This window comes from Thermobia domestica, chromosome 6 (assembly GCF_964235325.1).
Source record: "Thermobia domestica chromosome 6, izTheDome1.hap1.1, whole genome shotgun sequence".
Classification (NCBI taxonomy): domain Eukaryota; kingdom Metazoa; phylum Arthropoda; class Insecta; order Zygentoma; family Lepismatidae; genus Thermobia; species Thermobia domestica.
In genome coordinates this window covers 23,103,418-23,115,939 of record NC_137459.1, presented here as the reverse complement: position 1 = coordinate 23,115,939, position 12,522 = coordinate 23,103,418, and the positions used below count along the sequence as shown (strand labels likewise).

Below are 12,522 nucleotides of genomic sequence, written 5' to 3'. Positions count from 1 at the left end.
ACGCATAATATGAGTAATGAATGAAGATTAGTTCCTTTTAAATTCAAAATCTGTAATTTTGAGAAGAACGGCCAATTCTTTTAATTTAATTTGAAACATCCATTTTCAATCAGAACAAATCATAATTTTTAAAATTCGACAAATTCTTATTTGTAGTATTTTTGGCTACGTTCTATTTTGAGAGTAAAAAGGAGTTCGTATTAGTTTGACTAGGAATTGTTATTTGGTCCAATATTATTTTATTTTTCATTGTTTCAGTACGATATATATATATATATATTGCAGGTAACATTGTGTGAAATATGTGTTTATTTTTGTCTCATAAAGTGCTGTATTTTTGCCATTAGGCTGTTCATAACACAGAAATAAACATCATCATCATCATCATCATCATCATCATCATTATTATTATTATTATTATTATTATTATTATTATTATTATTATTATTATTATTATTATTATTATTATTTCTATTTCTTTACAGCTGTTCGACGGTTCCAAGAAAATATTGAAATTAGTGAAATTCTACCCAATTGTGGTATATCGACTGAATGCCCATATGACACATTCCCTGTCCACGTGTATACTGGACAGAATAAAGACGATGAGCCTCGTCTGTGTGTGATGGGAAAATAGTAAGTATATGTGGCATGTTTTCTCTTGGTTTTCGTTTCTCTTCTGTATATTGATATGACTTTTCAGACATTCTAAAAACCTTGAGGCAATATATATGTGTCAAAAAAATTTTTTCGTCTTTAGTTATGTGACACCACGTGTCCGTTATAGTGGAAAAGGTTAAATAAAACTTACAATTTTTCAATCAGTTTGTCAAGATAGTTTATAGTTAAATATACAAATAAAATTTCAGAGTAACGAATTTCCCTATTTTATAGACCACACGATTTTTTTTTTTTTTTTTTTTTTTTTAAATTTTAGTTACAACCATAACTTAGTAATTCGTTGCAGCTAAAATGATATGCATTATGTTATAAACTTAATGGTATACCACTAATACAAAATGGTAAAGGTAACCACGGTCTTCTTGATTCTGTACCTTCAAAATAATGTTTTTCAAATGACCATTATTATGTTTTGCACATTACTGAAGCTACTTGCTGCAACTTGCCGTTAACCACTTTGTCATATCCCGTGGTTTGAGTGTTTTCAATATTGTGTCTTACGTAGCGTGTGAAATCTTGAACTGCGACTGACTTCGTTGCGTACACAGCATTTTTGAAATATCGTAAGAGAAGAAAGTCAGAAAGAGCTATGTCTGAAGAACGTGGTTGCCACATGATTTTTCCAAATCGTTTAATAATTAATTTGTCCGGTTTCAAATTACGTGCAAAGCCATACTTGTATGTGCTGTATTGGATGTAAAATCCGTCGTACTGGAACAAGTTTTCTCAATTAGGAATAGAATTTTATTGTTGTAGCAAGGTGTCCAGCATATATACGTAACGTGCGTGATTTGCTCTTTGTTTCTAGATTGACATTATTATCCTTAGAAAATAAAAAGAAAAAGAAAAAAAAAGGCCAGCATATGCGTAATGATGGTCACGCGGTCCGCCAAAGATTTGCTTTTCGTCTATGCATGGGGGGGGGGGGGAGAAGAGGCCATTCCATGTGAAATCAACCAAGCCCAAAACCTCATGGTGTCAGATTTCGATGAAACTTGGTGTATATGTAAGCCCTTATAAGAGATGATCACGCACCAAATTGTAGTCCTGTACTCTCTGTAGTTTCAGAGTACAGGGTGATAAAAATGAACAGATTTGATGTTTTTTGTAAAACCGTGTTCACTTCAATTGGTCATATCTCCCGTAAATATTGAGCTAGAGAGAAAAATAATATACCATTTTGAAGAACAGATAATAGGCTACAAGATATGTCAAGAACATTTATTTGAAAATCAAATGTCATTTTCCGGGAAAATTTTGGATCAGTAATATCTCAGAAAGTACCCATTTGATTTCCTTGAAATTGGGTACCAAGGTAGCCCTGTATGTCCGGCGTAAGTGTGTCAAATTGGTATCCTAGGTGTCTCTCCCGACATGGTCACACGAAAACCATTGTAGACTCTACGCCCTACTTGGCCCTAGTTGACATTTGGCACACTGACCAATTGAATCAAGCAAGGTTCTACAAAAAACATCAAATTTGTCCATTTTTTATGACACTGTTTTCTGACACTACAGGAAATACAGGGCTAAAATTTGGTGCATGATCGTTTCTCGTAGGGGCCTACATGTACGCCAAGTTTCATCAAATTCTGAGACGACGAGATTATTTTTCCTGAAAATGTGTTTGATTTCACATGGAATAGCTCTGTGGGTGGAGAAAAAAACACAATACTTTCTGCAAGAAGAATGCAACAAGTAAAATAGTATTCGACAGCTATAAGATTTTTTCTCTTTTTCCCTAGTTATTACTGACTACAAGCATATAATCTAGATTTTGCTGAAAATGGAAATATATGTCCTTGGATATCCGGGAAGCATTTAATTCTGTTAGGTTTAGGGATTCGACGTGCGTCTTAATCAGCTTTTATAGATATTGGAGAATTGCATTCAACACAGGAGTTGTAATTTCTTCTTTACGAACAGATATACAACGATCTTGTTGTTTCGTGCCATACACAGACCCATATTTATAAAACTTCGAAACATGCAAGAATCATGTTTCGTGATGTTGCATGGCGTCAGTTTAAACTGACGTCGAATCTGTCCCTGGGCAGTTTGAGAGAAGCTGCTGAAACATACAGATGCAATGCATCAACGCGGCCGCACAAAGATCAATGTTCTATGACAAAGTACACTCCAACAACGAGTTTGGTTTGGTTTGATTTAGTTTAACCCCACCGTTATGCCTGCTAGTCTAAAGGAGACGTGTACCTACTGATTATAGTAGAATCCGAACCAGTTTGGTCATTCAGCTGTACCCCCATCGGGAATCGAACTCGGTACCACGCGCATAATAAAAATGAGGCAGTAAAGCCATCTATGTTGTGCAGTGATAAACTTTGTGGTCCTCAGCGTTGGTAATCGATTAACTTTATGGTAATATTTAGTCATGATATTGATTATTCATTTAGCATGTCTATGTGTTTATAACGTTCTGTATAATCTGTGTGTGTATAATTATTTGCTGCCATTTTCTTATATTTCCAGGATTGAAAACAATTCCAATTATGCGAATACTTTTATCGTTTACTTAGCTAGCAAAGTTCATAATGCTGAACAGTTCGCCTGAAGATGTGGTTGATAGCATTCGCTTCTGAAACAAGTTGTAGAGATGCTTCGTTGGCTTTTTCTGTATAGATTATCCTTTATAACAGTCTCTCCTTTGTCTTGGAGAGAGAAAAGCGGGGGGGATTCGGTTGGTACATGTAAGAGGCCGCTCCTAGTGGCAGAGGCGGCTTTTTTTGTGGAAGCGTGTAGGCTTCACTTCGAAGGGAAATTTAGCTCTATGTTACAGGATTTGATTCTAGGTGGGGTCCTATTTCGTTCAGTCTCATTTCTTGAGCTAGGATCCAGTGTTCGGGAAATTATAAAATCACCCTATAATAATGGCTGGGAAATAGGCCTTCAAATTCAATTTTGATTCGAGAGGCATATATTTAGGGAAAAGTAATTTTCGAATATATGACCAAGGCTTTTTTGTTTCCTTTTTAGTATGGAAGTAAGGCTGGGTGGAACAAGTCCTTGCGTAGGGAAGTTAGGTTTCTTTTGAAATGATGAAACTGTTAGAATAAAGAATTAATTTGGTGGCCACGTTCAATTTGAGCAAAATTACGGCCAATTAATTGTTACTGTAAATTTGTTGTTAGGAAGGCCTGTTGCCACAGCAACGGAGGCTTTTTTAGCTTACTTTTTTTTCGCAGTGAAGCTGTGAACGGCCAGCTGTGTTATTGATTTGAGCTGCATTTCTTGTGTTCGAGAATATGAAAGCTTTGTAAGTTATCTTTCGCCTTATTACCGAATCTTTAAGGAAAGTGCTGTATTTTCTCAATGAGGGAATTCTCCTGCTTTTATCTAACCTATCCTTCATTTGTAATACTTGCTAGATAATCCTTTTAATGGTGCGTCCAATTAAGGGCAATCCATGTGCAGGCTCTAGACTGGAGAGCTCTCTGAATACTGCGTCTGTCTTTAGAAAAATACAGAAGGTATGATGGCTTATACATGGACGCATATTCAGGCATGTGGTAATTAAGGGAATTTTAGCTAATCTAGAGAAATTATTTCATTTATTGAAGTACACAATTTATTAAGGATTTATTTAGGAGGGGCACTTCTCCGGGAGAAGAAGCAAGCCTATTTGACTTTCTGAAACAATTTAGTCATTGTATTCATTTAAGGCATTTTTCCACTCATTTTGAGAAACACGTAAAAAATAAAGTATAGTATTTCGTGCAATTGGAAGGAAGGTCTTTCTATCAAAGATTTCCCTTAATCCTAGTTGTTAGTATTTCCAGAATTTCAATGGTATTTGTGTGGTCTTGTGTAGTATAATCGCTAACGTTTTCGGCTTTGGTACGAGCAGTCCCGGGTTCGATTCCAGATGGGGACACTGAGTTGAAAAACTGTAAAAGCTTTTCAGGCGAGCCATCCTGAGTGAGGTTTTCCTGAGCTTTTCTCATTCACACCAGGCAAATACCGGGATGGTACCTAACATATAGGTCCCAGGCCGCTTCCCTTTCATCGGATAGTGTGCTCGCCGAGGGACGTCATCCCTCATACGTGATGAGCTAACGTGGTCATAGATGCCGAAAGCCCAGACATCTAATTTCTAATTCTTTATTCAATGTTGTGTTTTTAAGTTATACTCTAGACAACCTTGCCAAATTAGAAGTGTAAATAATTTCTTTTATAGGTCGGAGTTTATTTATTTGTTTAATTCGTATTTATTTATTTATTGCGTTCATATTTTACTTACGTAAGTTGATAATACCACGGTACTTACAATTGTAAATGTTCTTTTTACAATCGTCGATTGTATCTTTATATCCCTATAAATAAATAAATATGTAGAACAAGCTTAAACTAGTTTTGTAAATTGTTTTGTAAATTTATTTTTCAGTATTATTGCAAGTAACGTTAATGGTGGTGGAAGAGGAATTAATGTTGCAGCAATAGAACCGAAACATCTGATCGTGACGTCTGTGAAGAATTTTGATACGTACAATGAAGATAGCACGGGCTTAGAAGATTGGTTAGAAAATTATATTCTACCAGGAGACATTGTCATCCTGTTTACGTTTGATGAAGCTTCTAAAGGATTTAGCAACAATGCCAAGAAGCTGCTCTATGAGATAGGTACGTCTTTTATTTTTAGTTCATTTGATAGCTTTATGTGTATATATAAAGTGAGGTAGGAACTTGTCAGAGGGCGCATTGAATAGAGCATTCTGCTAGCCGGTTAAGGCTCTCTATTATGGTACACAAGGTGGGAGGACACCTGGAAATGTTGAATGAGAAGGTATGCCATCTGATATATCATTAATGAGACCATGAAAAGGAACGTATGTAGGGGAAACTTCCTGTAGGGCACTTTCTCATTTATAATTTTCAGGTACCTATCTAGGGCTCCATCATAGCCTGTGGAAGCAAGCTAAACCTTCCATTCGATGTGCCGTGTAACATTTCCTGTCTCAGTTTTTGTTTCATCGTTTTATCTGCCGCCGTTTGATTTATAATCACAGGATGTTTTATCTTAAACATCCGATATATATTGTAAGGATCCCGACATCATGACAAAAGCACATGTTCATACAACACGTGTTATTGATTACAAACAATGAAGCAGACGACAAGTCAACACGGAAAACACCGAGGGAAGCCGAAAGAAGACGGACCTCACGAAGGGACCCGAAGAGGACAAATAAAAGAGGGACCACAGAAGGACCGGGGATCAGTCGACCAACTGATCAACTAACCATCACCTGCTCTGAGGTCGCATTGGACTAGGAGTACACCTTTCCTATACCTTATGTCGCACTGGACAAGGGATCCCATCTTCAACTGAAACCTTGCGAGGCTGCCGCGAGCTGAGGGGATTATTCACAATCTCACCTATAAACCTTGCCAGTGTTCTGGATGCTGCCATGAGCGGAAGGGACACCCGGCAAAACATCGATATCTCTTCATCTGGTCATTAAGGAAAGACATTATTTACTCTTTGTAATCAAAGATATTTTGTAATTAGCAATTTTGTAATAAAATTGGTCAAGGGATAAAGACTCGCCCGGACCGTCATTTAGTCTCTACCTATAAAATCATTGCGATATGCATACATATATACGAGGAGTAATCAAAAAGTAAGGTTACAAAGCCCGCAGTGAAACGTGTATATATTGTTTCATACAACCAATACAGCCAACAGATAGTACATACGAGGAGTGATCAGAAAGTAAGGTTACAAAGCCTGCAGTGAAACGTGTATATATTGTTTCATACAACCAATACAGTCAACACATAGTATATATATTACGTTATTTTTCGACATAGTTCCCATATCGGTTGAAGCACTTATCGCATCGTGGGATGAGTTTGAAGAGTCTCTCCTGGCAAAAATCGTGTGTGTTCAGCCACGTTGCACGTTTCACTTACTCTTCTGAAGCGAAGTTACGGCCTCCCAGGTGCTCCTTCAAGTGCGTTAATAAGTGAAGGTCGCTTCGAGCGAGGTCCGAGCTGTAGGGAGGATGGTCGATGATGTTCCAGCGAAACTGCTTTAACAGCTTGGTGGTTGGCCACTGCGCTCCTTGCTGGTGACGTTTTCTGCATTAGCCGCAAAGTTTCGACACCATTCTGCGACATGCTGACGAGATTTTACTGGCTTCTGCGTAAACCTTTATCAGTTGCCGGTGAATTTCAGCCGCGGTTACATGTTTCGCCTACAGAAAACGAATAACTGAGCGGACTTTTTCGCGAGACCAGTATTCCAAACGAGCAGTTCTTTGTGTTTACCTACAACTAACCCCGTATATGGCAGGTGGCTGAAACTCTGCGCAGTTGCCAACTCTATGTATTACAATTACCGCACACTGCTCTATAACAGACGAAACTTCAGAAATATATTTGCCTTGTAACCTTAGTTTCTGATTCTCCCTCATGTATATATATTGGACATTAAGTTTATTTTCAACTTCATGAATAGCCTATAGTAAAGAATAGGTGACTATAATGTGATAGAGCATGACTAATCGCTGATCAGGTCGTGGCCAGACTGGGACTACTGGGAAAACGTTGTATGAAAGAACTGAAAACCACATAATATTTTGCCGTCTCGTTTAGCCTAACCAGCATAACCGTGAAACGTAAAACTCAAAAGATTTAATTTCATTTTCACATATTATTTTTACATCAAGCTGATAGTCGTGTCCGAAAGAATGGGAAGCAATAGTAGCTCTGTTCTTCCTTTAGCAGCAGCACAGCAATTTCCAAATATTTTCATGGGAGAGATGTTGTCTGAAGAAAGAAAGACAACAAATGCTGTTAACATGTGATTCAAAGTTTTCTGAAATCTGGTGGTTGTATTCAATGACCCAGCAAACTGTTTCCTTTTAGCCTTTTGCTTTCTGAAAGTTATCTCTTTGTTTGTTTGTTTATTTTATTTTTTTTCCTGAAAAGTATCTAATACGCGCAGAAATAAATATCAGTTGGTTTTATCATGCTCTTCAGTCTTGCAAGTTTAGAAACTCAGTGTGAGGAGAGAAAAAAATGTTTTTTTTTTTTTTTTTTGACGCTTTCGTGTTTGGTTTTGTAATAATCCTATGATTAGCCATTAGCAACTGAAAAATTAGTTTGCTTAACGTACAAGGGAGCGTCACTGCCACAAAGAGCTCCTTCGTTGCTATTTGATTCGATTTCCTTTAAACTGTAGTTCATGTCTCGTATAGTTTCAGTGCTAAGAAAGGCGTTTAACTACAAATCAATCATTGTGAATGGGCAGGAAGTGACCCTTTGTCAAATAGTAGTATTAATACGAGTAGAATTCGTGTATTATTATTATTATTATTATTATTATTATTATTATTATTATTATTATTATTAGAAAGTGATGTAATTTTTCGCGTCACTCTTATCATTCCCGAGATATTGGCAAAAAAAAGTTCTAGTTTCGGGAGATTAAGGAGCCATATCTCGGGAACCATAAATTATAGAGAGATGAAATTGGTGTCAGTAGCATGTTGACCTAACTACGAGCGCAATTTACCTTCCCTCAATATTTTTGACCAGCGCAGAAGGAACCAGCTAATTATCAAAGTTACACGGCGCAAAGTATTCTCATAACTACAATGTTAAAGTGAGATTTAATAGGACTTTATGATGTTATAACCATAAAGTTTTAATGATTAGAAAATACATTTACAATTTAAACAATCCTCATTACCACATAAAGACTTGGAGTTAATAAATATAATTCTATAACAATTTCGATTATATTCATTCTGATATATATGTAATTTTCCATTTTTAATATTTTTTTTAAGATGATCCAGTGCTTTTCGTATCTGGATGGTAGTTTTAATAAAGTTTTTTCTTCTTCTTCTTGTGATGATAAAACAGCATAAATTTCTCCATTAATAATTATATAATCAAAAATATCTTGTAGTCCTTCTAAATGAGTACCTTTAGTTATTGTATATTTAAAGTCTGGTTTATTTTTTCTACATTCTATACATTTTTTAGCATTTACACATCTTGGGTTTATTTTAAATTCTTTTTGACACATTAAACATGTTAAGGGTGGTAATGTTTCGTACAGACATTCACGACAAAGAGAATCTTTTTCTATATATCTAAACTGGGCTTTATATTTTTCTTTCTTACATTTCTTACAAATTTTAGTTTTACTATTTTCTTTGTGTGTTTTAGTCTTATTATGTTTTTCTATATCTAGCAAGTATTTGTTACATGGTTCACAAAGCGTCTTGCTCATATTTGTAGAAATATATATATTTTATATTTAAATTCATTTTTATATAGCCTGCGAAAACTTTATATCCATAAAGTGAGATTGAATATGCTTTTATGACATTAAAATCATAAAAACTTACAATCTAAAATCTTACATCTAAAACTAAAACTCTTCTATCTTATAATGTCCCCATGGTAGGGTATTGATCCCATCCTTTAAAACACATCTCTTATCATCCACACAACTTAAAGCTAGCTTATTTACTTCTATACTGTACAAATCGTGCTTATAACTTCTAATCAAGTTCATCTTCTTATAATATTCTTTTTGGCTAATCAAACAGTCCTTATATTCGTTAAATGAAAGTTCTTTATACACAACACTCTTCTTAACACCTTTAGCCTTCTTACAACACTTTTGTTTATCGAACTTACCTTTAAAGTCTTTATCTGTTAAATCTATTTGAGGTGCTTTTATACTGTACATCTTACTTCTTAAACCTACAAACTCTTCTATGATTGTACCTTTAATCTCATCCTTCATCTTACCAAGTATTTTCTTATTGATTTGCGGTATCTTATATTTGTTATCTTTAGGGTAGTCACTGGTGTCGAAGTAATCAATGTAGTTTTTCATGTCCTCGTACACATCTTCTGTTTGAATATGGTATATATAGCTATCAGTATCTGTATAACATATTTCTATTTTGTTTTGGTATTTTGGTTTCATCACATTGTAATGGAAGTCGTACATTAAATATTTCGATAGATCTAAGATACTCATTCCAACATATATTGGTTTATTGAAAGTTAATTTTGTTTTATTCATTATGATCGCACACAGATTCTCAGTGTAAATAATTCTATCTTTAAAATTTGGTTTAGCAATTAGTTTTTCTACTCTTGTTGGATCACATTCTATTTTTATAGGTTTACATCTCTTTCTAATATTTTCCATAGTCTTTCCAAAAACTGAATTGTTCATGAGCTTATAAAAGTCTTTTTCAAAGTCATTTGTTGCTCTAGTTCTCATCTGCGTGTTTAAATCAATATATTTCTTTAACCAATCTGATTGTTCGAACTCTATTACTCGGTGTATCTTGTTAAGTTTTAATCCAAGTGAAAGACATTGTTTTAGGTTTCGATAGTGAATTACATATTTTTCTTTGTCATATAGGGTTGTTAAGAGTTTTGATTGTTTTGAACCAGGTGGACACATGTTTTGAAGTGCTAATGGGTATTCTTTGTGATAGTCATGCAATTCTTTAGGATATTCAAGATCAACTTCTAATATGTAACCAGTATCAGAATCATCAGGTATATTTGTGAAATCTATTTCTCTTATCTCATCTTCACTTAACCATCTGAATCCCTTATACGGCATATATTGACTCATTGCCCACCCATACAAGTTATTGGCATCTAGATACATTAAGTAAGAATCTTCTTTATTCTTATTGTAATCTTCCATATAGTTATTGTTTGCTTTCACATATCTTTTTGAGCATTGACTAATCCCACCTCTTATACCTTTCTCTACCATTAATACCATATCGTAATCAGTTAATAACTCTAGTTTTATAGTTGTCATGTTTAACATTGCATCCCAAGCTAAACCTGGTGCTGTCATATACCAAGCTGGATCGAGACCATAAGCTTTAAGACATGTTTCTCTAAAGTTCTCAAACACATCTGCTAATAACAACACATCGGTTTTTAGATATAAGTCATGGTATTGTCCGAGATTCTTAATTTTAAATGTTTTCCACACTTTCTTTGCATGCTTATAATCCTCATCGCTTATATGTGTGTTGTTAAGCTTGTTGTAGAATGCTTCCTTTGGTGGTAATTTTCTTTCTCTAAACCTATCCCAATTGTTAACATAATCGTACGGATAAACACCTTTTCTTGTTACAAGGTTAAATTGTTCTTCATCAGGATAGAAGTGTTGTGTGTGCACCATTTGTTCTCTCGTTAGGTTTGATGATAATTTGTCTAAACTACATGCCATAAATCTGAATGAATCTACGAATTTTAATTTGATAGTTCCAACTTTTTTACTGAATGATATGTAGCGTTGCTCGTTATTAGGTATTAATTCTATTTGTTCTTTATTACATCCTAGCTCTTTTATAAACAAGTGAGAGTCATATCCAGATAAGTTATGTATAATCACTGGTACGAACTTAGGCATTTTAACTTTTAAGTTACAGTTGTTACATAATGCAGCTACAAACTCTCCTGTTATATGATCGTGATGTTTAACTTTATGGTTTTCTGGTGTATATTTTACTTTACAGTAAGAGCAGGATTCGGATTTGTTGAACTCTTTTCTCTGACTTTTTGTTAATGGTGATTCGTTGTTTTCTTTATATATGTTCGAAATTTGTTTGGCTTCTTTCTTTAACATTCTTATGAACTTCTTAGCTGCATCTTTACCTCTATACACAACAGGATTTGTTTTACTTCCATCACTTTTTACAATATAGTAACAGAACCCAGATGGTTTGTGCTGCTGATATTTTTTAGTATATGATTCATCTTCCGGATAACATTGTTTACATCCCATAACCTTATGTAGCAGACATTCGAAATCAGCATAAATCACAAATGGCATCTTCATCGTATATTGGTAGTTCTTAAATTCAACGTATGTATTTTTTGGTGGCATTTCTATTTTAACAGCTTCATGACTAGAACAATCTTTCTCATGTCTATCTAATGCACCTTGTGAGTAGAAATATAACAAACATCTATCACATAAATATTTTCGGGCTCTCCACTTTGTCATTTGACTGCTAACTAACCTACTCAAGTCTTTTATCCAGCAGTAGTGTGTTTTAACTTGGTCTTCATTTTGCTCTTTTATATATAATAAATTCACATGGGTGTCTTTTTTGTTTTTAGTATGATATAAAACGTACACTATATACTTTCCATCATCATTATATGTATAAACGTTAAATGATATATTGAGTCGTCTTTCAATTTTTGGGATGTCACTTAGTTTTACAGGAAAATGAATATCTTTTAATTTTTCTTCTAAGTCTATAACGATATGCTTGTACTTTGGCGGTCGTTGTGGGTCTTTTTCAACAGGATGCAATGCAGAGGCAATTGAATACAAGAAACACTTTTCATCTTTGTTCTTTACATTGATAACAGCTTGTTTTCTTTTGATTTCATTTGGTAGTTTTATATATGATGATCCTCTATATGGTGCATATTTATTAAGAGCTAACTCTAAGTAGTTTATATTTGTAAGAGTCCATCCAGAACCTCTAGCTTGGAACTCATCCATTCTTGCTCGTAATATTTGTTTAGCATCACTTACGAATTCTTTTAGATTGGTTGATTGGAATACCTCTTTGTTATTAATGTTGAAGTAAATGTCTTGAATCTCTTTACCTTTCTTATATTGACAGCTTATTAGGAGATTAGCCTTTAACGATCCATGTTTTTGTAAGCTGATGTTCAATCTATTTATTAAAGCTTTTGATGTTGAATTGATATATTGTTCTAGAGGATCATGTTCTTTATAAGTTGTTATAAATCTCCATGTTTCTAATCTTGATTTGAATGCTGTGCTTTTAAGTTTTA

At 34.5% G+C, this 12,522-nt stretch overlaps 1 protein-coding gene across 1 annotated transcript in view; it reads left to right on the top strand.

Annotated features, from left to right (window-relative positions):
• The window catches only part of LOC145687884 (protein O-linked-mannose beta-1,2-N-acetylglucosaminyltransferase 1-like), a 177,103-nt gene that overhangs the window by 14,053 nt on the left and 150,528 nt on the right, over positions 1 to 12,522 (top strand). The window contains exons 4-5 of the mRNA XM_081761402.1: positions 486 to 636; positions 5,084 to 5,319. Of these exons, the coding sequence (XP_081617528.1) occupies positions 486 to 636; positions 5,084 to 5,319 (387 nt within the window). The remainder of the gene's footprint in view (positions 1 to 485; positions 637 to 5,083; positions 5,320 to 12,522) is intronic.